Here is a 27,421-nt window from a genome sequence, read left to right as displayed (position 1 = left end):
TTTATTTTAGTGGCGTTTGTCGCTTGTTCTAAAGTGCTTCATCCATTAAACACCGGCCGCGGGGTGCTGCCGAGGCTTCCCCCCTAAGGGAGATGATGTGGAGCTGTTGGAGCGAGCCTAAGGAGGCCATCCCTGCCCGTGGCAGTGGGATGGAATAAAATAATTGAATCATAAAATGATTGGGAGGTTAGGAGGGAGCTTAAAAATCTCGTTTCACCCACTGCCATGAGCTGGGGCACCTTCCGCCACAGCAGGTTGCTCCAAACCCTGTCCAGCTGAGTTTTCCATTCCAGCAGTGGTCAGCAGATTCTTCTTGACCAAATTCCCCAAATCCCACCTTGGTTGGTGGGGTATTTTGGTGTTTGGGGTTTTTTTTCCCCCGTCTATACAGGAAACAAATAATATAAAGCAATGTTCATCTTTATCCCTCCCCACTGATCAGTGGAATCTTTTGAGGAATCTGGCAAGAAATCTCATCTTCCCTGTTCCAACCTGAAATTCTGTGCTGGAGAGTCACAAATCCTTGAAGACAGCATTGGTTTAAAATACAATAATATTTTCCTTGCTGTCATGGTGTTTTGGGATTTTTTTTTCCCAGACAGAAGTGCAGCTGGGTCAGCCACTTGTGTGATTACACCAGGTTTTTTTTCCGTGGAATCAATCACCATCAATAAGTCTTATTGCCCCAAAATCCAGACAAATGCTCTGATTCACTCAGATGGGGAAAACACCCAAAATATATATATATATATTATTTCTAAAATTTGGGGTGCTAATTCCCTCGTAGTCCAAGTAATGTAAACATTTCAGTGTCTTTGATTGCAGTAGACCTATAAACGTGAGAGAGGGTCTTGATCACCTCACTCTGCTCCGTTGGCTTTCCAGTTCATTCCAAAGCCTTCACCGGGTCCCATCATCAGTTTGTGCTCAAATCCATCCTTTTGAAGCAAATACATTCCAAAACATGACAAAAATATGTCCCTCCTTAGGATAAAACTTGTATTCCAAGGTTAACTGAAAGCTGCTGGTACCTTTTGCATTCTTGACTTTCAAAGTCCGGTTTTAAATTCAGTGAATGTACAAGTAGTGCCTGAGCTGCCAATACCGTGTAACAGCTTTGGATGTGTTTATTTTGGTGGAAGCTTCACTGGGATGGGCATTCCAAGTATTTCAGGATGATTTCGCAAATCTGCAGCGCCAAGTCTGTAAAATACATCTAAATATTCCATGTTGGGGGTGGATTTCTTGGTCCTTTAGGTTTTGAGAATCGATTCGCAAAGCCTAGGAAGAAATTATATGTTTTTTAATGCAACAAATTCTCTATGTTACAGATGCTGATTATGTAATCCCTTAAAATAACACAGGAATTGAAAATACTTGCAATTTCAGATCTTTCCCAAGTGTTAAGATACGACAGAAAAGCAACATCTCGTAGTTGCAAATAAAGTTGTAAACGTGTAAAAGCTAAATGTGTAAAACCCAATGAGCATTATTTGAAATATTTGTAGTTTGTAAGTGTTCTGCCTGGCATTCAGACTTCCAAGAACTAGGTTCTTCCTGCCAAAACATGAAGAGCAAAACATACCAAAATTAAGGAAGGACCTTGGAGAGTTTGTTGGGGCAGGTTCTGATGATTTTGTCAGTGAAGATGGACTGCAGATGCCTAGAAATAAAAAATGAGACTGGAGAAGCTGGTCACTGGTCCCACACATTTAAACACTTGCTTAAAGCCTTTGCAAAGATATTGGCCTGAAAACTTACTTTTCTTCACATTTTTCAATATTTTCAAGCTCTGTAAAAAAAATAGAAAAAGGCTAGTTGGAAAAAATGTGTGAAGCAATGGAGCAGCTACTGTGGTAATGGGAATTTGCTGGTAATGAACATGTATAAAAACATTGATAAATGTACATGTATGAATAGATCAGCTATTGTGGGAACTCACTGGTAAATGTACAAGCATTATATTTCATAAAAAACAAACTTTGTGCCACTCTCTTTGGCTTTTTCCTTGTCATCCCCAAAGCCTCCAGTTTGTATTTTCCTTGCTTGTTTCCCTCCAGTGCTTTTCTGTTCCACCATTACACTCCAAAGGACAATCTCACAGGGATAATTAACAGGAGGCTCATCAAGAGGGGGCTGGCAATGGTTCTGTCCTTGTAGGACAGACTCAGACCCCACTGGAGCAACTTTTTCCCAGAGGAGCTGGCACCCCAGGTGGATGGAGTGCCAAAGCTGGGTTTCTCTGTTCCCAATGCAGACAGGGTGGGTGTTTGCACTTCTACACCAGAATAATTTTATTATTCTTGTTTTCTTGCCCTGAACACAAGCACTCTCAAAGCAGGCCCTGTTCCCCGGTGACCAGTGAGGGAGCAGCAGCACCAGCTGTGCCAGAGCTCTTCTCTCGGCCAGAGCTCTTCTCTCTCCCTTTTTTCCCCACACCTTTTGTTTCTTTTACCTTGCTCCTCCTGAAGCATTTAATGAGTTCTTTGGATGACGTTCCTGAGCCCTTGTTCTCCAAACCTGCAGGACTTGAGGAATTTCTTGCAGCAGGCTGGAGACCTGGGAACATGCATAATATGTACATTTTCAGTGGTCATTCACAAACCCTCCTGCTTTTTTACAAGTGCTTTGTTGCTGCTTTTCGTCCCCTCTAATGCAGCACTTCTAGAAATTTTTCTGCATGTTCCCTACTTGCGTTTATTTGCTGAACTCTCCTGCAGGGAAGTGCTGAAGCACTAGCTGCTAATGCTTTGAACAAGTGGGTCACACTCTCAGGAACCTCCAGGTTTAGGTGTGAGTGTGAAACCTCAGTCAGATCCTGAGAAAAGAGCTCAGCACTCACTTGCTGCCTCAGCGAGAACAAACGACTCCGGGGTTCTTTCAGGAAGCGGAGGAGGAGAATTGGAGCGATCCTGGGCTGTCTCTGAGAAAGCAAAGATAAAAGAGTTGGTTACCCAGCTTTAAAATAATATATATATATATATTTATATGTATTAGAAGCAACCAGTTTATCTCAGTTGTCTCAAAGGAAACACACAACATGCAGACAAAGAGGAGGCTGCAAGGAACATCCTCATGAACAGGATGAGGCAGGAGCTGATTAGGAAACATAAAACTACCGGTTCACTTGTTTGCAGAACTGTTTAGTTCTGGTTAGAACTATTTAGTTGCAGAACTATTTAGCAACAATTTCTGTTGCACTGAGCACAGATCCTAAACGCATTTAATAAATAAAGCAGTTTCAGAAAAAAAAGCAGGTCTTAATTCCAAAGATTATCCCAGCTTTAAACTTATACCTGTTCGTGGGCTCCAAAGCTTCACACTCTAGAAACAAAACACAAGGCAGGTATTTAAAATTCCCACATCCAAATGTTGTTTTCTTGCGCACAAGGAAGCCAGAGAAGAGGAAAGGATGTGATGTGCAAACACCCTCCCACACACACCTCCACACTTGTGTAGAGCAAGACAGACTTGTGCCTCATTCTTCCACTTCACAGAGCTGTCACTCAGCTAAGAGATCACCAACAGATGCCTGAATTTTGTTCAGCTCCTCTTGGTTCCACAGGGCTGGTGAAGCTCAGCAGAACACTAATGTCATGTGCTCGTTATCCTTCTCTAAATGAGGGACAATGTGTTTATTACCCTATACTGGTCTTAGAATTCCCAAAAATGTTTGGAGTGAAGTTGATGAGAAGAGGCTGGACTGAGATCCCATCTTCTTTCCAGTCCTGAGCCCTGAAATCATTGGAAGTGTTCAAAGCCAGGTTGGACAGAGCTTGGAGCCACCTGGTCTAGTGGAAGGTGTCCCTGCCCATGGCCAGGGGGTGGAATGGGATTTTCTTAAGATTCCCTTCCAACCCAAACTATTCCATGATTCTGTAGTTCTATGAAACAATTTATGGCAAGTACGAAGTGCCAAAAGCTAGAGCCTTTCTCATAGAAGGAAACATTGTAAGGAGATTGTCATAGGAATAGTGCTGGAAAAGAGGTAAAAAGTCACTTGTACCTTACATGGTCTCAGTCTCACAGGGTCATGAAACCCCTTTGAGTGAGACTCACCGCTCCACTCCCACGAGGTTCCAATATTTGGATTTCTCTCTGGAATCTGGAAATCCGGAGTGGCCTGAGGAAATTGCCCTGGAAGCAGTTGAACACAGAGAGATCATTCCTCATCCCTCACTGCCAGATGCTACAGAGCCACCCCGATGTTGGGTGAGCCCCCAGTGCTGCTGAGCCCCACATTTCATGTTGGTGATCACTCACCTGGCTCACCGGCCACAATGAAGGACTCAGGGGTGCGCTGGGGCAGGGGCGGAGGAGCATCATCATCATCATCATCATCAGGCTGTGGCAGGGGGCCTGATTGGAGAGGCACAGACAGGTTACTGGCATGGCAGGACATGAGAGGACTGCTGTGTAGGCGAGGGGGCTGCTCCTGCCCTGCCACACACCTCTAAACTGTGGTTAAACATCCAAATAACTCCCAGCACCAACTGCACAAGGAAAACGAGCATAACCCAGAGCCAGGCATGCAGCTGGTGGTTCTGCTGCTGCTTGGCTTGGGCTGCACCTCCCAGGACTCCCCAAGGGCACTGGGATAATGAGCATGACTTTGTGACACTGAGGGGTCTGGGAGGACAAAGTGGAACAAGTGCCAAAGCTGTGGGCAATGGGAAATGTCTGATTGAACCAGGAGTAACCAGAACAAGGAATAATTCCACCTTCCTCATATGACAGGTGATGGATGTAATGCTACAGATCTGGGCAAAACAACTTGTGATGAATCACGGAATCATGGAATGGGTTGGGGTGGAAGGGAAAACCATTAAAACCATTTAGATCCAACACCTCAACCATGGGCAGGGGTGTCACCCAGGTTGCTCTCTGAGGTCCTGGATCTCTCAGTCTTGGTGAGATTTCAGTGTCCCCTGCATGACACTCTGCAGCAAAGACCTGAAAACTAGATCCTCAGAGAAAACCATTTCTGGGAGCTTTCTGAATGCTTTTTGGAGCACCTTGGCGTAAGGATTGGTCAGCACCACCCCTGCCTCCCTGTGAGAGCTGTCCTGAGGTGACACAGTGGCTCAGAGCAGCTGTGTAATGCAAACACCAAAATTACGCTGCTCTAAAAATGTTTGTGGGAAAAAATCCAGGCAGGATGAAGAGTGTGAGGACGAAACCAGTTGCTCCCTCAGCTCCCAGTCCTGAGGAGCAGCTACAGCCCTGTCTGGACACCAGATGACCACACCAACCACTCCCTCCAGCACGCCCCAGTCCAGAGTGACCCGATCCCACGTGTCCCCTTGTCCCAGCAGCACTCACCCGAGGAGCAGATCCTCTCCTGGTCCAGGGGAGCGTGGTGGGGTGATGGGGAGCTGCCTGTGCTGGGCTCTAGGGGGGCACTGGCAGAGCACGGAGGGAGGAGCTCGTCCTGCCCGCCCAGAAAGGGGAACGCGGGGGACACAGGGTCGTCTGGAGACAGTGATGAGAAGTAGGGGTCTTCTGCTGAGCACAGGGAAGGGTGAGGGCACTGCCCCTGCTTCCTGCGGCCTGAGGGGGCATCTGCTGCTCGTCTGGAGGGGCGCAGGTCCGCAGGGGAAAATCCATCCTGGAAGCTCGAGTGACCTTTTGGCCACCGGGCACTCCAAACTGGCTTGGCATCCCCGGCATCCCATTCCCAGCCCTCTCCCTGCTGCCCCAGGCCTAGAGGGGTCGACACAGTCCATGCCAGAGGCGCCCTGGCACCAGGTGCCCTCCTGCCTGCTCCCTTTGGCTCCAGCTCCAGCTCCAGCTCCCAGCTGCTGCGTTTCTGAGGGGCACCCCCAGCACCCCAGGGCTCGCCAGCAGCTGCCTTGGTGCAGCTGGACAAGTTCAGGGCCCCGAAGGAGATGGCCTGTCTGATGGGGGGCACTGCCCTGGCAGAGCTGGGCTGTGCCCCCGGGGCACACAGCGAGGGCAGGGACGCTTTGCTCTGTGCCTCAGGAGGGAGATGTTGGTGCTCGTCCTGCTGTGGAGGGAGGTGTTGGTGTGGGGTCTGCTCCTCTGGCTCTGAGCTGCAGGAAAAGCACAATAAAGTGTGGAGTGAGAGCCGTGGAGGGCTCAGAAAGAGTTAGCCCACAGCACTGCTGCCAGGAGCAATTCCCTCAGAAACACAGAGCCCAGCCTTGAGCAAGGCTGTGCTCCATTCTCCATTTCAACGCCATTAAATGGTGAACAGAGGATGCCCCTTGATGTCAGCAAACTGAACGGTAAAAGAAAATTATTTACAGAAAGGAGACGCTGCAATCCCAACCATGTCCACAGAGAGATCCCACCACCCCTGGAAGCTGCTGGCATTGGGAAGCTGCATCCTCAGGGTTGCTGCTCCTGCAGCAAGGGGCACTGGGGTGGAATGTGCAGATGGGAGATGGGATCAGTGTGGGGGCATTCCATGCCAGGCAGAGGGCTGGGATGACTCAGCCTCCATGTTCATGAGACTTTTATATACTGTTTCATACTGTTTCATACTGTTTTCAGTTCATATGTGAAGCACTGAGTGACACAAAGCCCAGGGCAGAAGGAGGGGACAGATAATGGCACACAGGGAAGAGGCTGAGACACATCAGGAATTATTAGGAAATTAGGAAAAGTTTCTTCACTCAGGGAGTGATGAGGCATTGGAACAGGCTGCCCAGGGAAGTGGTGGACATACCATCCATGGAAGTGCTCATCAAACATGTAGATGTGGCACTTGGGGACACGGCTTAGTGTTGGACCTGGCAGTTAATGGCTGGGCTTGGTGGTCTCAGAAGACTTTTCCAACCTTTATGATTCCATGAATTATGTTAGGAGCAAATGTGAGAGTCAAAGTGAGACTCAGGGGAGGCGGCAGATCCTGAGTGCCGAAATGTTTTAGAGCACACATCAAGAAGTTCATCTCTCTGAAATCGTGTGGGTAACTGCAAATACCAGCCAGGGATATTGTGCTGGGGCTTACCAGGTGAGTGAGCTCAGGCCATAAATGTCCTCCACTGGAGTCAGGACTGGCTTGGCTGCAGGATGCCCTGCTCCTTCCTGGGGAAAGGAAATGTTTGCAAACTGGAGCGAGGAGGCAGAATGTAGAGAACACCAACGTGCTGCTTCAGGAGCTGGGATTTATGCCAAGTACTTCTAATTACTAAAGCACTTGGGAAATGACACCAAGGTGGAGCTGAAAACTGCAGGCAGAACTTTCTGAAGAGCAACTCTGCCAGCACCTTTCTGAAATGAGAGTGCAGAGAGCCCCACAACCATCCAGCTGTGCCAAACAGCTGGCAGGCAGCCTGTGCAGACACTTTGCCTTCAGGAGCCCACACTGGGCAAGCTGGGTGCTGGTTTTGTGCATGACACCAGCTCATGGCCATCCCCGTGCTCTGCACAGTGTCCCCAGAGCACAGGGAGGTTTAGGGGGGCGAGAGGTTTGGGCAAGAGCTACAAAACCACATCCTGACTTGAAAAGTCCTCTGCATTTTGTGTCAGCCCTGTGTGACCTTTGCTCACAGATCGTCCTTAACCAGTCCAAAAAGGCTTTTTTAGGTTCTTTTCTCACTCAGCTCCGTCTTGGAATGGTAAAACTGAGGCACGAGTCCCATGGCAGCATCCCCTTCCCAAGTTCTGAGATAAAAGTTTCTGACAAAATGAGCTCACAGTGACCTTCCAGGCTTTGCTGTGATGCATTTACTTTCCTGGATTTGATCTAGTGAGGCTCATGTCAGCAGCCACAGAACAGCAAGAGCAAAGAAAACCTCAATCAGAGATGTTTTGGCTATTCCTGTTAATATGCAACTTCACACCGAGACCACATTTCTTTTCCTCAGAGATGTAACAGATTTGTGAGACTTTGCCACGTTTTTTACAAGATATTTCCCCCTATGCCCTCGCACAGCCAGGCTGTAGTGCTGATTCCCTCACTAGCACACATTCAGCCTCACTGCCTTGGGATCCCAAACTTCCCAACCTGGTCTGAAAATCCCTCAAGTTGCACTAGCATATCCCCATGAAAATCAGTCAGTCTTGTAGAAAATGCATGCTGTTCTATTCACTCATGACATTAAACAGTCATTAAAATATATAGAAAATAGAAATTATTTTAAGACTGAAGAAGATCTAGGTCTTGTTTGTGATAAGCATTGCACATTCAGGGGAAGAGCTGGATTCTCATGGGTTAATGTCAAAAGATACTCTATTTGGGTATCAAGGGGAGTAGAAAATACGAGAATTCACCCCAGACTTGCAGCAGGAATTGAGGTTAGAGCTGAAGTGCCCAGACTGCAGTGTGATTGTCCTGGCACTTTTACCTGTGAAGCAGCAGAATCTTTCTGGGCATCGAGTGCTTGAATCTGCCTTCTGAAGAGCTCAATCACGGCGTCATAAACCAGCTCATACTGCTCCTGCATTCCAGACAGACAGACAGAAACTGTGACAGCCAGCACCAGGGGGACCTGTGAATGGCCACCTCTCCCCAGGCAAGCATCACCCTGAGAGAAGGTGCCTTTCTGTCCGTCAGCAGAGTGCGAATTTCGAGAAGAGGCAGAAGCCACAGCTCTCACAGGGCTCACACTGAGGGATTTGGGGGCTTTTGGGCGCTGTTCTGCATTGAGCTTCCTCTTCAGTCTGTTGCAGCTGAGGAAAGTTCCCACTTTACTGCCTGAACAGTCCCTGGTTTCACAGTGTAAGCATTTGATAAATCCCACTGTGAGCGCTGGCCCAGCTGTCCACAAGGAAACGCTCAGCTACCAAATCAGCTTCTGCCAAATCATTGTTCTGCTCAGAAAAGGGACTTTGCACAACATCTCCACACCCAGCAGCAGCACTGCTCTGGGTTTCCCTGCTGTGGGACAGGTGAGGGGCCAGCATGGAGCAGCGGAGACCTTCCCCAAACACACCTTGGTCTGCACTATGCAGGGTCTCTGTGTGCGCATCTCCTGGATCAGGTTGAAAACACTGAAGTTCACTGGAACAATCTGACAAGAAAGAGAAAAGACAAAATGGTTTTAAACTAAAGGGGGAGAAATTTAGATTTAATCTTGGGAAGGAATTCTTCCCTGTGAGGGTGGCCAGGCCCTGGCACAGGGTGCCCAGAGCAGCTGTGGCTGCCCCTGGATCCCTGGAAGTGTCCAAGGCCAGGCTGGACAGGAGGGACTGGAAAGAAAGGATTTTTAAAATCTTCCAACCCAAATCTTTCCATGATTTCTATGATTTCTCTGATAAAAAAATTACAGACAGGTCTAATTCCACGAAACTTCCAAGTCATGATGCAGTTCAGAGCACTGTCTGAAATCCAGGCCTGCTGCTGCAAGGGGCTGGTTTGGAAACGCTGAATATCTGATGTGTGAATGTGGAGAGACAAACATAGACAGTAAATATGTATTGAAGAGTGAGGCTCAGCACAGGGCCATGTGCTGTGAGCTGAAGGCCAGAGTGAGCAGTGGAGGGGGATTCTGTGCCACTGGGGTGATGCTGTGGCACAAACTGGGGGAGGGCAATCAGCACTTGGGCCATTGCCATTTCCATGGGAGCTCCCATGCCCCTGAAATCCCCCTGAGCACAGTCAGAGGGGCTGGAGGGCAGAGGGAGGGCTGGGCAGGGGTGCAGGGGGCATGGGGGGCACTGGGGGCTGGCACTCACCCCGTCCTTCAGCAGCTTCTGGGTGTAGTCGATGGCGCAGATGACACCGGTTCTGCCACAGCCAGCACTGCAAGGACAGCACAGGGCACACCTGGGCACGGGGCACACCTGGGCACAGCCTGGGCACACTGTGCTTCTCACAGGGATGTTTGGAGAGCACCCACAGCCACCTGTGACCCTGCTGTCCCACACACATCCTGCAGACCCACTCAGGGCTCTGCTGCACAGGGTAGGGTGGCACAGCTCATGCCCTGAGCACAGCTCTCAGTCCCCCTGTGGTGACCAGCCACACCTGGCCATGGCCAGTGGTGTCTCTGACCCAGACATTCTCACTCCCTGACAGGAGGGTGCAGCCAGCCAGGTGTTGGGCTCCTCTCCCAACTAACAAGGGACAGGACAAGAGGAAACAGCCTCAGGTTGCCCAAGGGCAGGTTCAGATTGCATATTAGAGAAAATTTCTCCACCAAAAGCATTGTCAGGCACTGGAACAGGCTGCCCAGGGCAGTGCTGAAGTCACCATTGAAGAGACGTGTAAATGTGGCACCTGGGGACATGGTTTAGTTGTGGCCTTGGCAGTGCTGGGTGAGTGGTTGGACTCAAGCTTCTTAAGGGACTTTTCCAACCTAAACAATTCCATGGTTCTGTGATTCTATTGCTGGCCTGCTGCTCCCTCCTTCCTTGCCCCCTGGCCATGCTGGCTGTCCCCCTTTGCCTTAGGGCTCCCCACAAGAGGAGCTTGGCTATGGGCTTGTCCCTGTGACCCTGGGGACGTGGGACACGGGGCTCTGGGTGCCTGCAGCCCTTCCCTGCTGCAGCCAGCCCACCCACCTGCAGTGGACGCAGACGGGGACCCTGTCATCGGGCTGGTGGCAGCGAATGTCCCTGACCAGCTCCAGGATGGGCTCGATGGACGAGGGCACGTGGTGGTCTGGCCAGTTCTTGTAGTGGAAGTGGAAGATGGTGCGGGCTGCCTGCAGGCGAAGAGCGGTGCCAGGGTCTGGGATGTCACACAGCAAGGGGAGCTGGATCCCTGCTCCATCCCCACTCCCATCTGCAGCAGCAGGCAAAGGGCAGGGCAGCAGTTTGCAGCTGGTTTTGCTGCAGGAGCTGTTTTATGACATCCTTGGCCCCACTTACCAGAGCCTGGTTTGCCATGACTGACAAACAGCTTCAGAAACTGAGGTCTGAGTTAATGAATTTTTTACTGCCTTTGTTCCCTCGACTGCTGTCAAATCTAATTCAGCAGCCTGAGCAATGTAAAATTTTCTGCACAAAATGTACCATATTTTAATATATTATTTATATCACAAAGCCAGCCCAGGTACATTTTCTGCCTTGACCTTTCCTCCTTACCTCATTCAGGGTCACCTTTAAAGTTCTAATCACGTACTCATTCCTCTTCTCCTCAGCCTCCTGCAGAAGAAGGGGTCGGAGTCAGATTTTCTGTGGTTCCCTGGGGTGGGACAGGGTGCTGGGGGGCTGCACTCACACAGGTGATGGAGAAAGGGCCACAGTGCAGGGGGGAGCCGTCCACCTCCGCCCAGTACCGCTCACATTTCTTCTGTGGGGACAAGCACGATGTGTTTGGTTATTCCCCTCTGCCCCTTTTCCACTATTCAGGACAAAATTCACTCTGGGAAGAGGCTCAGCTCTTGCTGCTGTCCAGCCCCAGCCTCACTTCCTTGGAGCTGCCACTGTGGGATTTCCCTTTACACAGAGCTTCCCTACGCTGCGGGAAATGGCTGAAGAGTTTCATGGGATCACAGACTGGTTTGGTTGGAAGGGACCTTAAAGATCCTCTCCTTGCACCCTCTGCCATGGGCAGGGACATCTCCCAGGGACCATTTGCAGCTGGAGACCCAAAAACCAGCTTATATCAAACAGAAACTCGCTGTCACTGTGGAATTTAATAAAAATCTGCATCTCTCACCCTGCCCTGGCATGCTGTGACATGCCACTCACCTTCCCCATTTCAAACTCCATACAAGCCATGACCACGACCTGCGGGAAGAAGGCTCATTAGAAAAGGCTGAACATGAGTTTCTTATCCAGGCAGCAAAATTAAACTCATCTCTTGTGGGTACTTATCAGTGATAAGGAAACTCTGAGGGCTGCCTTCCCCTGAGTCCCAACAAAGGACTTCTGGCTGGAAGGACAATTTTTCTTTAAGAAAAAGGACATATAAACTTTATATCTAAATATAAATCTGCACCTTACCAGGACTTCATACTCCCAAATCATCCTCCAAAAGTCAGTGACAGTAGTGGGGAGAGGACCCTGGGTTGCAATGTATGCTCTTGGCCCATAGACACCCTGGAATATTCAAACCAGACATGGACACATCTGTGCATAGTTCACCAGCAGAAATGAAGTTATTCCTCTATCTGAATTCACTTCTACCAGCAAGCCCATTAAGGATTTAGGAAGACTTTCATAGAGTTGAGTTTTGGGCACATAGATTAATTCACATAGTGGTGTGCAAACCAAAGGCAGGGCCAAGCTAGAGAGCTGAGATCTTGTCCTAGAGATCAGCAGCAACTCTTACAGCACCTCTGGGGGCTTGGAGGTGATGTGGCCACAGCTCTGTTGCTGGTGGCCAAAGAATGAACTGTGATCCTGTTGGGAAGGTCTGATCTTCTGCAGACAGGTTACACAGAGCCCTGGGCCTCTGGTCACCATCATGGAGAATGAAGGGAATTATTTATCAATCTGTCTGTCTATCTATCTATCTATCTATCTATCTATCTATCCATCCATCCATCCATCCATCCATCATCCATCCATCCATCCATCCATCCATCCATCCATCTATCCATCATCCATCCATCCATCCATCCATCCATCATCCATCCATCCATCATCCATCCGTCCATCCATCCATCCATCCATCCATCCTCCATCCATCCATCCGTCCATCCATCATCCATCCATCCATCCATCCATCCATCCATCCGTCCATCCATCCATCCATCCTCCATCCATCCATCCGTCCATCCATCATCCATCCATCATCCATCCGTCCATCCATCCATCCATCCATCCATCCTCCATCCATCCATCCGTCCATCCATCATCCATCCATCCATCCATCCATCCATCCATCCGTCCATCCATCCATCCATCCTCCATCCATCATCCATCCATCCATCCATCCATCCATCCATCCATCCGTCCATCCATCCATCCATCCATCCATCCATCCATCCATCCATCCATCCATCATCCATCCATCCGAGAAGGGTTGCAGGCCCAGGACACCCCAGGACTGGTGGAGCTGCACGTGGAGCCCTGTCCCACACTGACCTGCCCTGCTGCTCGCCCCAGCCGTGCAGCCCTGCAGGGTTTCCTGCCTCTGTGCTGCTCTCAGCCCAGGTGACTCTGGCCGCAGGCAGTTTTGCGCCACTGTCACCCACCAAAGGCAGCAACGGCGACGAGGAAGTTGGGGCTGAGAACCACAAAGTGTTCCACCCCCAGCATGAGTGTGTCCCTTGCCCTGCAGCTTCTGTGCTGCCCAGGGGGGTTCTGGAGGGCTCACTCATCTTCTTCCCTCAGTTATCCTTGAGCACAGCCCAGAAACTGCTGCAGAGCCCCCAGCCTGCTCCTCATGGCACAACCCACCCAGGTGGCACCACCAACACCTTTGCAGGACAAAACACCACAAAAGAGGCAAACCTTGATGAAGTTGGCATTGATGTAATGAGAATCCGTGTCTGACGTAATCAGGGACAGCTCCACTCTGCTGTGGTCGACTGCAAAAGCAGGGGAAGGAGTCAGGGTCTGTCCCTCCAGCTCACTGAGCCCTTGGGGGGCAGCACCAGGGCTCTGGGGGAGCACTGATGTCAGAGAGCCCATGCAGGGTGGGTGGGAGGCTGTGCAAGCAGCTGATGTCCCCCCACACCCCCTCAGCCCTGCTGCCTGCACACACAGGGGATGGACAGCATCCTTTTGGAGGCTGGGGCAGGATTTAGGGGAGAGCTGCGGGTGCTGCCTCCACCCCATGAAATGCTGATCCCCTCTGCCTGTGCAAGCCAAGCCCAAACACAACCAACAGCACCCCAGGCTCACACCAGCTCTGTGGGGTCAGATACAAGGGTTTGAAAGCTGGTCTCGATCCTGGAGGTCTTTTCCAACATTAAAGATTCTGCGATTTACTTTCTCTTCCAAGTTGGAATGGACTAAAGAGACAGTCTGCTCTGATGCTGGGACAGAGCCCTTTGGAGACCATTGCACCAAGGCAAGCCTCAGCAGGGTTTGCCTGTTATCTGCTTTGCACATCCTGGAGACATCACTGTCCAAAGGCCTTTGGATGCAAGTGGTTACAGTGCTAACCAGGAACTTGCAGGGATTATCACTGGAGGATGTGTTTCCTAGGGAATAGAAGTTCTTCTGTCTGTAGAAATATCACAGAATATCCTGAATTTGGAAAGGACCCACAAGGATCATCAAGTCCAGCTCCCATCTCTGCCCAGATCATCCCCAAAATCCCACTGTGTGCCTGACAGTGTTGATTGTGCCAAAATCCTCCAGAGCAGGCACTGCAGCAGCCAAAGCCCTAAATCTGAGCAGCAGGACTCAAAGACAACAGACAGCAGTGAGATGGTCACACAGAACAGCTGTGCAGGCAGGCACAGAGAATGAGAACAAGAAAAGCAAGAAAAACAAAAGGCTGAGCAGGAACATGTGCCATTTCCAACCTACAAGGTAAGATGTCCTTGTATCTGTTCTTCTTGACATTCTCTGGCTGCTCAGACGCTGCCGTGGGGTAGATTTTATCCGATCTGTACTTTGTTGACTGTCTCTTCAGCTTCTGTGATAAAAGAGTGGAACAAATTACAGCAGACGTGCTGCAGCCAGCTCACTACTGGAGAGCACATGAAGGTCTCCAGGGGTCACGTTTGCCACCACCATCAATTCTTTCCTGAGTGGCTTTGCTCAGAGCAAGAATGGAGACAGAACCTTCTGAGAGCCCTGTGAAGGATGGAAAGTGTGTGCTGAGGCAGTGCCCACACGTCGGCTTGTGAAGTGACAAAAGCGTCTCACGAGTGAGAGGGGCCCGGGGGAGCCTCTCAAATGGCACCCAGATCAGAGGAGTGGCAATGTCAAAGCACCTTCAGTGAATAATACCAGAAAAGACAGGTAAATCTCTATTGATTTTTCTCACTTTGGTGGAGATGCTCCTATCTGAAGCTGGAAGCAGCGATGCTCAAGTCACAAAGGGAGCAAAAGCAGCTGGAACAGAGGGGCTCCATGGGCTGGTGAAAGACGAGGAGTCCTGGGACAGACCCTCAGGGCTGCAAAGCTCTCATCTCTTTCATTTTAAGGATAAAGCTGCAGCACTCACAGGGAGTTAAAGCATCTTTCTCCTGGTAAAGCACAGAATTTTATTTCACTCCCACCAGCTCCTAAATAACACACACTGTTTGTCACCAGTGCCCAGCAGTGCCCAGCTGTGAGACCACACAAACAGAAAAAGGAGATTCTAATGAAACCCTATCATTTACAGTAACATCACCACAATTTGCACATAAAAACGCTCGGTCCCACAAGGAGAGGGCAGGAATTGGGGTGGAGGAATGGCATGAATATATCTGCCATGTTTGGAAATGAGCCAGCCTGATGGCCTGCTGAGGCCACTGCCTTGCAAAAGCAGCCACAAATCAGGTGCCTTTGAGATCTTATCCCATGAAACAGGAAACGCAGCCTTGACCATTTCCAGCTGCCATTTTGGTCAGGAGTGAACGCATCAGGCTGCTGGAGCCAGCCTGAGCAGCAGGCTCAGAGCCCACAGCCCCACACACACAGACACGGGGCAGAGAGAGGGGAAACTCAGCGGGCAGTGACTGCTCTTTGTTCCATGGAACAACAGACTGTCACTGCAGGCTCAGATTAATCACTTCCCTCCACCCCAGACACCTGGAAACCGAGCACTCAGCTTTCCCCCAGGGTCTGAAGGGCCAGATTTGCTGGTGTGACAGAGCAGGGCTGGAGCTCGTGGAGAGCCCTCGGTAACCCAGAGCCCACTGCCAGGGTCTGAGTGTTTCACACATCTCAGATCTCACAGTCTTACCCTTCCCTGTGCCTGTGAGAGCTGGGCAATGTCTCTGCCTCTCAGAGCAGCCCAGACAGCCTGTCAGAGCCTCCCGCTGATACACCAAGAGCCACCTCCAGCCACCAGCTTCAGCCATGAGATGGTGCCTTGGCATCTGAGCCTCACCCCTGGCACCCAAACCAAAAAATATAGCAGAGAGTTCACAGATTCAGGGCAATGCAGAGCACAGGGCGAGGTGGGAGCCATCAGCATTTTGTGCAGCTTTTGCCTTGAGGGAACAAGAAAGCAGTTTCCAGGAGGGGCCAGGAGCACTGCACACAGATGCCAGAATGGTTTGGGTTGGAAAGAACCTTAAAGCTCATCTCATTCCACCCCCTGCCACAGGCAGGGACACCTGCTGCTGTCCCAGTTTGTTCCAAGCCCTTTCCACCCTGGCCTCGGACACTTCCAGGGATGGGGCAGCCACAGCTCCCTTGGGCAACCTGTGCTCTGTAGAAACAAGGACGAGCTAAGGCAAGGCAAACCAGAGATGCCTGGCAGGAACTCGTGTGCCACAGGTCTGACAATGCAATGGGGAGAAGGGGGGGGCTCCACATTCCTCCCTGTCCCCCCAGTTCTGTAACCAGGCAAAGTGAAACCATGTCCCAACAAGTGCATTCACCAAGCAGAAAACAGGAAGCACTCTGGTGATTAGTTAAAAAGCAAACAGTTCAGATGCAAATTACTAAATTTCTATCATGTCTTTACATTTCTTTTGGCCCAGTTAAGTTTTGGGTATCTGCTATAAAACCCCTAGAAAACCTCACTGTCCCAGGTTTGAGAGGTGACCGAGCGATTCCCTCCGACACGAGCTGAAACGCCAAGCCAAGCCTTGAGAGAACTCACCAAAAACTCCTCTGCAAACTCTCCTTTGTTGAGTTTCTTGCCCTGGGCCCTTTGCAGGTTGTGCTGCAGGATCTCCCTCTGGTCCATGGTGCCGCGGCGAGCCTGGCCTGGCCCTCCTGGGACGGGACATGTCAAGTGATCCGCAGCGGAAGGCGCCGCCGGGGAGAGCTGCTGTGGTTTTCTGACTTCATCACGGCCCCAGAGGAAATTAGTGCGTGGCAGATAATCCTGGTCAAACAGCACAGCGCACAGCACGGGGCCCTGGCACCCTCTGCTCAAACCTGTCCCGCTTGGCACGGGGTGGGCAGCGCCCAGGACAAGGGGAGGGATGTGCTGGACACCACCACCATCCCAATAAATTCCCTCAGCCATCACTGCCAGGGGTACCCAGGGGTAAGAACTGTGGCCCATTCACATCCCAAGGGCTGTGCTTCACCAGGAAGGCTTCAAACCTGGAATGTGGCTGGAAGAGTCCATAAAACAGCATGGAAAATGCGCAGTTCCCCTTCACGCTTTTAACGTAGAATCCCAGAATGGTTTGGGCTGGAAGGGACCTTAAAGCTCATCTCAATGGGCAGAGACAACTTCCACTATCCCAGCTTGCTCCAAACCCCTCTTTGGACAATTTCCAGGGATGGAAGTTTGAGTGTTTCCCACATCAGCTCTCCCTGAGGGCAGGAACACAACACAGCTGTGGGAACTGTCAATAGGAGCCCTGCTGCAGCTGACTGGTGATCTGCCCTTGAGTCCACCTGCAGGTTCACCCTTCACAGTAATTTGGCATTTGAGACTGAGATTAATTATTGCCCAGTTGCTCCTTAAAGCTTTGCTGCAAGGAGGGTCAGAGAGAAACGCCCTCTTGGGCACAGAGCTGCCCTGATCCACACATCACCCCATCCACAGCCCTGGGGGTAAAAGGAACAAGAAACTCCAGAAATCAGCCAAGAATGATTCACATTTTTATTAGAAAAGGCAGAAGTGTGTGTAACAGTGACAGGGTGTCAGTGAAGTGCATGGAAGGCACAGTGCCATTTGAGGGTACAATCAAGTCATTCAGAAACCAAAAATTACAAGAAATCGGGCAGAAGCAGCTTGTGCTCCTCACAGAATACCCTAAAGCCCTGTTAGATCAATCTCACTGTGTACCTCACCCTCAATCAGGGAGCTGGGGGAACTTCAGAGAGGGCAATTCTCACCTCAGTAACACATTTCAATTAAAAACCCACCTCTGTCTCTTGGAACATGCTGGTTCCAGCGAGCAGGATGTCCCCTGCCTGCCCTCCTCTGGCACAGCAGAGCTCTGCTCACCCCCAAGCGAAGCTACCACTGAAATCAGACAGCAAATTAAAACAAATCTAAAGGGGGCCAAGATTGAAATATTCACTTCTCACTGCACTGTTCCTCTTAGTGTGAGAAAAATGGCAGAATCCTGGTGCCTCTGGTGTTTGGTGTGGTTTTTTTAGAAGTTATTTATAATTCTCAGGAAAAAACATCTCCAAAACACAGCCCTGAATTGTGTTCAGCTCTGGTTCCATGGGTGATGCTTGTGCCTCATGGCACCCAGCACGGATGCCACCATGCTGTGAGTCACAGCAGAGTGACCCAGGGGAGGGCAGCCCCTCACCCTGCCCTGCTCCCCAGCCCCAGCTTCCCCCACACCACCCTCCAGTTTCCCAGGTGAACTGGAAACTCTGCATTATAAAACTACCAAAGCAGCACTGGGTATGGCAAAAGGAGCCAGAGAAATCAGCTTTTGCTGTGCTCCGAGCATGCATCCTGCTGGGAGCAGGGAGCAGTCATGACTCCAGCCCAGCCACTGCCTCCAGCACCGTCCTCAAGGCTGAGACAAAGGATTGCAGTGCCTCTGGCTTTGCTTCGCTTTGCTTCACCGAGACCTGCAGCTCTGAATCTGCTGCCTGAAGCAGGAGCTCAGCGAGGAAGAGGCAGCCTGAGTCATCCTGGGCACTCAGATAAGCTTTCCAGGGCTGGGCTCCAGCTCTGCTCATGGCGATGGTGTGGATGTGCACCACACGAAGGGCTGTCTGCATGGTGTCTGCATGGACAGGCCCAGACCAGGGCAGGCAGAGCTGGCAGCTCGTGTCCAGGCTCAGCCAGCTCCTCTCAAACTGTTCTGCACTCAGGGAAACATCAGGAATCAAGCTTAGGCTGCCTGCATCAGGATGAGCCTTGAGGAGTTCTTTCTCTTCCGACACTGGAGCATCAGGATGGACCTCGAGGACTTCCTTATCCCCTTCAGAAACCAGGGATTCTGAAATGACAGCACAAACACTGGTGAGATGCAGCTCCCAGCTCCACAGAACCCATTGGATGGAGCAGAGGAATCCCAGTGCCACCAGCAGCATTTCCTTGGCTAGTGAGTGGCCAGCCACACACTGCACACTAAACTCCCAAAGCACTCTGGCCTTCCTCCCATATGGGAGAGCATCTTGGGTGCCCAGAGCAACTGTGGCTGCCCCTGGATCCCTGGCAGTGCCCAAGGCCAGGCTGGACAGGGCTTGGAGCACCTGGGACAGTGTAAGATCTCTGCCCATGGCAAGGAGTGGAACGAGAGGAATTTCAAGGCTCTCTCCAAGCCAAACCATTCTGGGATTCTGTGTTCTGCTGGCAAAGGCAGAATGGCTCCCAGAGGAAGGGGAGGCAGGTCTGTTCACCTGTGTCTCTGCTCCTGGAGCCAGCAGCAGGAGAGCAGGAGTAGGAGGGTTCCACAGGCTGCTGAGCGGTGGCGAGCGCCCAGCGCTCTCTGCCATAAACTGTGGCCAGAGTGTTGAACTCCAGGACCCAGGCATTGACAGGCTGCTTGCTCTGGTCCCCCAGCAGCCCCAGGGAGGGGTCACACTTGGGGCTGCACAGGACCCTCCTCACTTCCTCCGCGCCAGCCTGCAGAAGGCGGTAGTAGAAGAGCCCTCGGTCGCGCACGGCCATGTCCTGCTCCTCCTCTGCAACACAGACAGCAACCCATGGAGAATCCCTCAGCCACACTGCCCTGAGCACTGACACTAAACTATACATTACATTATTAAAAACAGCCTTTCAGGGACACAATGCAGGCCGGCTTACAGGCAGACAGCCAAAGGACAAGAGGGAATGGTTTTAAACTAAAAGAGGAGAGGGTAAGAGTTAATATTGGGAAGGAATTCTTCCCTGTGAGGAACCCTGGCACAGGGTTCCCAGAGAAGCTGTGGCTGCCCCTGCATCCCTGGAAGACCAGGCTGGACAGGGAAGGTGTCCCTGCTCAGCACAGGGGGTGGAATGGATGATCTTTAAGGTCCCTTCCCCTCTGATGCCATGACTCCACACTCAGCCAGCCATGGAACCACCTGGAACCAGCCAGGACGCTGACCCAGCCAAGTGACACAGCCAGAGCAGGCCCCTGGGAGCTGTGGGGACTCGGGGAACCCACCAATGCAGAAGTAGAGCAGCCTGCCCAGCGTGTCCTGGCACTCAGCAGGCCGGGCCAGGAAGAGCCGCAGCAGCGCCGTCAGCAGCTCCATCTTCACTGCTGGAAACGACTCCGACCTCACGTTCTCCACAAAGTCCTCCAAGACGTAGGGAGCGTTCGGGATCTTCTCCCCGTGGGTGCCCAGCAGCCAGACCAGTGCTTGCTTGCCCTGAGGGAACCAGAGGAACACCAGCAAACAGCTGCTGTGTGCCACGCGTTGGCAGGAAATGCTGGGAGAACAAACCTGAGGATTTCTGATTTTTGCCCCCAGTCTCAATGCAAAGGGAAGATGGACAGTCCTTGTCCATCGTCCCCCTCACCTCGCTGTCCTGGATGGTGTCCTCACAGCCTGGCAGGGCCTGGCACACGGCATCTGTGCACTGGGGACACAGCCAGGCCAGGTCCCGGAAAGCACGGACCACAGCTGCAAGGAAAACAAGTTATCAGCATCCCCCAAGAGTCATAAAAACCACTAGGGAAAAGAAAAAAAATAATCTCAAAGCCCTGCACTCAAGGGGCTTTGCAAATCCCAGCCTGGAGGGTCAGTGCCCTGCCCGAGCCTGTGATTTGAGGCACCCTCCTTCCCAATCCCATGGCACTGCATTTGTCACAGCAAAGCTGCACCAGGTCTAAAATAGAGCACTGAGACTTCAGATTGTTCCTCTGCTGGAGAGCAGCCTCTCTTCTGGCCACTGCCAGCCTTTAAAAAGCCTCTGACTCATGATGCTTCAGACACACGAGGTTAGGATGACAAATTAAAGCTGACTCCGATTCGAAATGAGGCTCGTGAACTTTAGGTCAAAACTTGAAAGGTTTTGCTGCCCACTCAGACACAAAAACAGCTCCTGAGATGGAATTCAACAGCTGAGTGCAAGTGTGTGGTTTTCAAATCAGACAGCAAGAGCAGTTAAAAGAGAACAGCAGGAACAGCAGTGATGTGAAGGTAGATCTGAGGGCAGAAGAGAAAAAAGGAAGCTTGGGCACAACTGAATCAGACTATTATGTGAGGAATAGAAATCACAGAGATTTAAAAGATCTATTAATCATCTTGGCTCTCAAACAGACAGTAAAACATCTCTGCTGAGCCCCTCACTTTTAAGTCAGCAGGTGGCAGCCAGAAAGAAGCATGAGCACAGCTACAATCATCTCCTTTTCCAGAGACAGCAGTTCCTGCAGAAGGAACACACCTTACACCCCTCATCCCACCTGGAAAACTTGCACCAATTAAGCTGAAAGCCAAGTGCCTTTGGGTTTGGGATCAGGAGCTCCAGCAAAGGCACCTCCTGAGAGCACGAACCAGCAGCATGGTTACCTGAGGTGATGTGCTCCTGCTGAAGCCCCAGAAGCTCTGTCAGAATCCCCACACACTGCTCTGTGTATGTCCTGGCAATATTGGCTGCAAGGATGCAAAAAAGACATAAAAATCAACATTCTGTCAGAGTGAAACAGGAGTCATGAACCCAGCTACTCATCACAAACTCTCTTTAAAGGAACAGTCTCCCTCCTTTCCTTGCTGACTACTGTTTCTGAAAGTGTGGCCAAATGAGCTTGTTCTCCACACCAGGGACATGTTCTTTTGTTTGAGGCCATGCCTCAGAAGATTTCTGAACTTTCCTTAAGTGTAATACATTAAAAAAAAGCATTTTATCATCCCCACCTTTCTCCTTAGGAATACTGTAATAATTTTCCTATTTTTAAAGCTCACAAAACCAAAACTATCACCTTAACTCTGCCCCCATCACAACTCAAAGGACAAGCAGGTATTAGAGCTCCTCCACTTCCTGCACAGCTTCACTGAACACTAGAAGGCTCATTACAAGATGAAATTAAATTTTCTCTAGAGTATCTCCTCACACCTTGAGATTCAAGGACTTTCTGCACAACCTGAAGCAGCTCAGCGCCAGCACTCCTGAAACAATCATTGCTTCAGAAACACTCTGACACAAACCACTCCTGGGCAGGCTGCAGCACAGAGCAGTGATGTGGTGCTTGCCCAGGCATCCCTGAGCAGAGCACAGCCCCCCTGAAAGGTGCAGGGCTGCAGACAAGGCAAGGCAGAGCTCTCACCTATGGCAAAGATCGCTCCCTGCGCCAGCTCCGCCGACACGTCAGTGCAGTAACCCTTGAGCTCCTCCAGCACCTGCTGCACGTTCTCATCGTTCACCAGCTCACACAGCACCTCCATCTTCTGGCATTTGATGTAGTGGGGCTCCGAGTAGGAGCAGAAGAACTTTTTGTAGTGGCTGCTGAAGTGGCCGGGCAGGCTGCGGAGGATCTGGCGCACGTGGCAGAGCGCGGTGAAGCACAGCTCCCTGCTCTCCGAGGTGCAGGCAGACAGCAGCGGGCCCTTCACCCGCCCCAGCACATCTGCCTGCACATCTGGGTACTCCCTGGCCAGCACCAGGAACAGCTTGGTGGCCGCCATCACCACGCTAGGGCTGCTGCTCTTGAGGTAGCCGTCGAGCAGGTTGAGGATGTCGAAGAGCTCGTCCTCGCTGCGCGGTTTGTAGCGCAGCAGGAAGGTGAGCACCTCGCTCTGCCCCCACTGGTCCAGGTCGGGCATCCTGCCAGGGGCACAGGGGCACCAGTCAGGGAGGGCAGGAACATCTTATGTCCCCCAGGAACTGCATCTCTGCATAGAAAACATGAGAACAAGAGAAGCCTCCAGCACCATCTTAATGCCAAAGAAAGCAAACCTGTTGAGGAGATGATGAGCAATGGGTTTGTTGATGACAACACCTCCCTCCTTCTTCAAGATCTCTTCCAAGGCCCTCAGGCAGTTCACGACCACAATGGGGTCCTGGTCACGAAGCAAACTGTAGAGCTCGTTCACCAGAGCACCATCTGCAAAGCACAGAGCTCCTGCCATCAGGATCTGCTGGCACACTGCAATTTTCTCAGTCTTTCATTCATTACCCTTCACTTTCCCTCTCCTTCTGCCCTACAGCCAGGACAACGCAGGGGCAGCACACGGACCCCAGGACAGCCCTGAAGGCTGAACACATATCACAAACACATCACCTGCGTGTCCCCATCCCCACGGCCACCACCCCAGCCCCACGGCCACCAGCCACTCACCCACTTCGCAGTCCCCCTGCATCTTCACCATCTTGGCGCAGCCCAGCACGGCCGCCCTGCGCACGTAGGACGCCTTGTCCCGCAGCCCGCTCACCAGGGGCTGCTGCAGGTACTCCTGGATCCCGGGCATCCTGCGGGAGGGCAGCCGGCCGTCAGCGGGGCACGGCGCCCGGGGACACCCCCCGGTTCGGTCCGGTCCGGTCCGGCCCCGACTCAGCGCACCTGAGGCCGCACATGGTGCGCAGGGCGAGCCCCCGCACGGCCGGGCTGGGGTGCGCGCAGTCCTTGCGCAGGGAGTTCACGGCCAGCAGCGCCAGCTGCGGCTGCCGCGGGGCCTGGGCGCGCACGTAGAACGACACCAGCTTCTTCTGCACCACGTCCGGCACCGCGCCCGCCTTCACCATCTCCGGGAACAGCCCCGACACGTCGGCGCCCTGCGCCATCAGCCTGCGGCGGGGCGGGCACGGGGCTCAGCGGGGCTCGGCGCGGACCCCGCGCCCCCCGCCCCGCCCGGTCCGGCCCGGCCCGGCCGCCGTACCGGATCACGCGCAGCACGGCGCCGCGGTACCGCGCCGGGTCCGCCTGCACGTGCGGGTTCGACAGCGCCCGCCGCAGCTCCCGCTGCGCCTCCTCGCCGCCCAGGTACGGCATGGCCCCGCGCCGGTCCGCTCCTAAGCGCCGTTCCCGGTTCCGCTCCGAGTCCTAGGACCCGGTGCCAATCGCAGTCCCGGTCCCGGTCTCAGATCCAGATCCAGATCCAGATCCCGGTCCCGGCGCCGCTCCGCCCGCCGGCCCCACCGCCCCGCCCACGTGACCCTCACGCGCATGCTCCGCCCCGCCCCTGGCGCGCGGCCCGGCCCCGCCCCGCCCCGCCTGCGCGTGCGCGGCGCTTCCCGCCAAAACCGGCGTGAGGGGAGGGGGGTCCTCGCCCACCATGAGCGGGACGGTGCTGGCCGGGACCCCCATCGCCGTGGACTTCTGGAGCCTGCGGAAGGCGGCCGGCGCTCGTCTCTTCTTCCTGTCCCATATGCACTCGGACCACACGGTGGGGCTGTCCAGTACCTGGTGCCGCCCGCTGTACTGCTCCCCGCTCACCGCCCGCCTCCTGCATCACCGCCTGCAGGTAGGTGTGTCCCGCCCGCCTCTGCCCTCATCGCCTGGGCATCCCCATGTGCCTGTCCCAACCCTTGTCATCTGCCCTACCCTGCCCTCACCTTGGCCTCTGCAGGTGCCGAAGTGCTGGATCCGGCCACTGGAGGTGGGGCAGAGCCATGTCGTGGGTGAGGTGACGGTGACGCTGATCGACTCCAACCACTGCCCTGGCTCCGTTATGTTCCTCTTTGAGGGTACCTTTGGCACCATCCTCTACACAGGTACAGGGCAGGTTCCTACAATCACAAAATCACAAAATGGGTTAGGTTGGAAGGGACTGCAGTGGGTTACCTGGTCCCAGCACTTTGCTTAGGCAGAGCACATAGCACAGAATTGTGACCAGATGGTTCTGAAATATCCTCCCTGAGGGAAACTCGGCACTCTCTCTGGGCCCTGCCCTGCCATCCCTGTCCTTGCAGGAGATTTCCGCTACACGAGCGCCATGCAGGGCGAGCCGGCGCTGAGGGGCCGCCACATCGACCGCCTGTACCTGGACAACACGCACTGCCACCCCCAGCGGGCCCTGCCCTCGCGGGCGCTGGCCACCCGCCAGGCTGCCCGCCTCATCCGTGCCCACCCGCAGCACCACGTGGTCATCGGTGAGTGCTGCCCTCCCTCCTGCCAGCACGGCCCAAACCAGGGCTCGTGTCCCCTGTGCCTGCCCTGTCCCTGAGCCGCCGCTCCCCTGGCAGGTGTGTACACCCTGGGCAAGGAGACGCTGCTGGTGGAGCTGGCGCTGGAGTTCAGCACGTGGGTGGTGGTGAGCCCCTGGCGCCTGGAGCAGATGCGGCTGCTGGAGCTGCCCGATGTGTTCACTGCTGAGGAGGGCACGGGCTGGATCCGGGCCGTGGACGTCACCGAGATCTGCTGGGACACGCTGGTCACCTGGAACGCGCGGCACCCCACCATTGCCATCATCCCCACGGGCAGGCCCGTGAAGGTCACCCACCCCAAGATCCACCTCGTCCCCTACTCGGATCACTCGTCCTTTGAGGAGCTGCGCGAGTTTGTGAAGTGGCTGAAACCCTGCTCCATCATTCCCATTGTGAAGGATGACATGTGCCAGGTTTACTTTCAGGAATATCTGAGCTCTGCTCCCCAAGTACTTCCTGACTTCACAGTCTCAAAGCCTGTGCAAGAGTCTGGACAGCAGCAAAGCCGAAGGAGGGGGCAGAAACCCACAAGTCTCTGGAAAAGAGCCCTGGGGAGTTCTGTGCCCCGAGGGGTTGTTTATGACTCCCCAGAGAAAAATACTGAGAAACCTGAAGTGTTTACAGATGTTAAAGTTCCTCAGCACTACTGTGAGCCAGCTCTCTGCTCAAAAGAACGGTGCACTTCTCACAGGGGTGAGAAGGAAGAGCTGAGTGGGAAACAGCTGGGAGCAGCAGGAGCAGCACCTGTTTCCAGTGAGCACCTTGCACCTGGACTAGCAGAGCAGTATTTACTCACTCCCTTGCACGTCCTAAAGCAGTTTTCCTCACAGAAGTTTGATCAGCTGGTAGAAGACTTTCTTCAAAAGAAAGACACACCCTGAAAATTAGTGTGACGTTGCTGGTGCTAGTGCAGCAGGTAGCAGTGTTTCATTCTGCCTCATGCTCAGGTTTACCATTAGGAGAGAGGAGCTCAGCTCTGGGGCTCTATTTTCTTTACCTCTTTATAGAGGACAAAGAGGAAACTAGAAACCGTTTGTAGATGGTACTACTTAAAAATTGGCCTTTTTTTTTTTTATTATTTCTGCATCTGCTGTGTCCCCACACTGTGCTGGGCGCTGTGGTCCTGCAGTCTGTGTGCCTTGTGTCCACCTTTTGCAGTGACTTGCCCGTCCCTTGTTAGAAAAGTCACTGAGAGGCTGATTCAGGCAGAGCTGCAGAGGGTGTGAGCTGTTTGCAGCTGAGTAATTAATGGCTGGAATGTGATTAATGGAGCAAGGGGGGGGAATCTGAGAGCCTTAAAGATTCTCCTTTTTGTAAGTCTGTGATACCTCACCGATTATGAGCAGTTCATTCAGAAATGTATTACAAATGTTTTTTATTAAGGTGCTTTTGAAAAATGATGCTAAAAGAAATCTAGAAAAGGAAGTGCCTTGAAATGCAATAATCTGTTTTCTATCTGTTAATCTACTATTACTTGCAGCTTTTGCATCCAGCCAGCCAAGTGCAGCCAAGTTCCTGCTCTCCTGAAAGAGCCATCTCAATGCTAATTGGTAGTGCTTTTTCAGGTTTGTGGCTAGGAAAAGTGGGAATTGTCTGGGTTCTTGAGCTGTAGGCTTTGCAGAGTGAGTCACTGAATTCTCTGCAGTCTCTTGCACCTCTGAATTCTGTTTGATTGCAAAGCACTCCTGGTAACTGGCAGTATTCTGCCTGCTCTTGTCCTGCAGTGGCAAATGGAATGGGAGATAGTGAAACATCTGCCTGGTGGTGTGAAGTGATTAGTCTGAGCAGCATTGTTGGCAAAGATTGTGGCTGAACAGCAGAACTGGCTCTGTTAGTTGGAGGTTGGGCACTCTCCCACTCTGGATTGGCTGCAGAGCCCCAGCCTGGCACAGCTGGGAAGTGTCTGTGGTGTGACAAACATTGGGTACCCACTGCAGCTGACTGTGCCAAACAGCACTGCCAGCATTTCACATTGGCCCCTCACATGGTCAGGGCAGCTGGACTGGAAATGGGCACTGGGCACCGGCCTGGAACAGCAAACCAGTTTGTGCCTCAGCTCTCTTGATCCTCCTTTTGGTGCTGTCTAGGCAAAATGTTTCAGAATTTCCTGAACATAGTGTCCTACGGGGCCTTTCCAAGTGGCAGCTAGATGGGCTGAATTCCCTGAATTGAGACAGAAAAGGAAGTCTGCTCTTGGAGGGAAGCCAGGCCTTGTGAAAAGCAGAGGTGAGGTGCCCCTGGATGCAGCAGTCACAAACAGGGCTGTCCAGAACAGTGAGGGTGTTGACAGCCAGAGTGGGGATGTTTGCAGAGCTGTTTGTTTGGCAAACGTGACTCCTGAGTGCCAGCCCTGTGCTTTCCCAGGCATGGCAGTGTTTGTCCCTGTTACATAAGGAGTGCCTGTCCCTGGGGCTGCTGTGCTCTGCCTGCCAGCTGCCATGGGGACATTGGAGGTGACAAACAGTGTCCTGTGAAGCTGCAAGGGCAGCTTGAGCTGTG

The 27,421-nt window shown here is 52.5% G+C and overlaps 3 protein-coding genes across 3 annotated transcripts; 1 reads left to right on the top strand and 2 right to left on the bottom strand.

The window, feature by feature from the left end:
- Positions 1-566: 566 nt before the first annotated feature.
- On the bottom strand, positions 567-16,709 carry PTPN22 (protein tyrosine phosphatase non-receptor type 22). Its single transcript, XM_059488157.1, has 21 exons — positions 16,580-16,709; positions 14,344-14,452; positions 13,318-13,394; positions 11,863-11,958; positions 11,608-11,646; positions 11,135-11,206; positions 10,999-11,058; positions 10,474-10,616; positions 9,646-9,712; positions 8,904-8,981; positions 8,316-8,408; positions 6,977-7,053; positions 5,323-6,053; positions 4,264-4,359; positions 4,007-4,137; positions 3,297-3,324; positions 2,843-2,923; positions 2,456-2,559; positions 1,762-1,792; positions 1,586-1,663; positions 567-1,281 (listed from the first exon to the last, which is right to left on the bottom strand). Exons 1-21 carry the CDS (start codon positions 16,664-16,666, stop codon positions 1,217-1,219), a joined length of 2,343 nt encoding a protein of 780 aa, XP_059344140.1. The 5' UTR covers positions 16,667-16,709; the 3' UTR covers positions 567-1,216.
- Positions 16,710-17,525: 816 nt separating this feature from the next.
- Positions 17,526-23,844, bottom strand: AP4B1 (adaptor related protein complex 4 subunit beta 1). Its single transcript, XM_059488156.1, has 10 exons — positions 23,656-23,844; positions 23,340-23,564; positions 23,118-23,248; positions 22,736-22,883; positions 22,107-22,603; positions 21,352-21,435; positions 20,360-20,463; positions 20,001-20,208; positions 19,252-19,536; positions 17,526-18,848 (listed from the first exon to the last, which is right to left on the bottom strand). The coding sequence occupies exons 1-10, from the start codon at positions 23,766-23,768 to the stop codon at positions 18,376-18,378; spliced, it is 2,268 nt and encodes a 755-aa protein (XP_059344139.1). The 5' UTR covers positions 23,769-23,844; the 3' UTR covers positions 17,526-18,375.
- A 192-nt stretch (positions 23,845-24,036) lies between these two features.
- Positions 24,037-26,319, top strand: DCLRE1B (DNA cross-link repair 1B). Its single transcript, XM_059488172.1, has 4 exons — positions 24,037-24,240; positions 24,346-24,490; positions 24,689-24,868; positions 24,962-26,319. The coding sequence occupies exons 1-4, from the start codon at positions 24,052-24,054 to the stop codon at positions 25,801-25,803; spliced, it is 1,356 nt and encodes a 451-aa protein (XP_059344155.1). The 5' UTR covers positions 24,037-24,051; the 3' UTR covers positions 25,804-26,319.
- The last annotated feature ends 1,102 nt before the right edge of the window (positions 26,320-27,421 follow it).

This window comes from Ammospiza nelsoni, chromosome 23 (assembly GCF_027579445.1).
Source record: "Ammospiza nelsoni isolate bAmmNel1 chromosome 23, bAmmNel1.pri, whole genome shotgun sequence".
NCBI lineage: Eukaryota > Metazoa > Chordata > Aves > Passeriformes > Passerellidae > Ammospiza > Ammospiza nelsoni.
Note: the sequence above shows the minus strand (reverse complement) of the source record. Positions and strands in the feature narration are given on the sequence as shown.

Excerpts from the sequence above, each read along its gene's own strand:
- DCLRE1B (XM_059488172.1), top strand. The coding sequence starts at position 24,052 with ATGAGCGGGACGGTGCTGGCCGGGACCCCCATCGCCGTGGACTTCTGG. Across the intron at positions 24,241-24,345 it reads TCCTGCATCACCGCCTGCAG|GTGCCGAAGTGCTGGATCCG; the intron begins GTAGGTGTGTCC and ends TGGCCTCTGCAG. Across the intron at positions 24,491-24,688 it reads TGGCACCATCCTCTACACAG|GAGATTTCCGCTACACGAGC; the intron begins GTACAGGGCAGG and ends CTGTCCTTGCAG.
- AP4B1 (XM_059488156.1), bottom strand. The coding sequence starts at position 23,768 with ATGCCGTACCTGGGCGGCGAGGAGGCGCAGCGGGAGCTGCGGCGGGCG. Across the intron at positions 20,464-21,351 it reads GCAGGAGCACATCACCTCAG|CTGTGGTCCGTGCTTTCCGG; the intron begins GTAACCATGCTG and ends TTTTCCTTGCAG. Across the intron at positions 19,537-20,000 it reads GCTGCTCTACTTCTGCATTG|AGGAGGAGCAGGACATGGCC; the intron begins GTGGGTTCCCCG and ends TCTGTGTTGCAG.
- PTPN22 (XM_059488157.1), bottom strand. The coding sequence starts at position 16,666 with ATGGACCAGAGGGAGATCCTGCAGCACAACCTGCAAAGGGCCCAGGGC. Across the intron at positions 6,054-6,976 it reads GGCCTGAGCTCACTCACCTG|CTCAGAGCCAGAGGAGCAGA; the intron begins GTAAGCCCCAGC and ends CTTTTCCTGCAG. Across the intron at positions 1,282-1,585 it reads AAGGTCCTTCCTTAATTTTG|GCTTTGCGAATCGATTCTCA; the intron begins GTATGTTTTGCT and ends ATTTCTTCCTAG.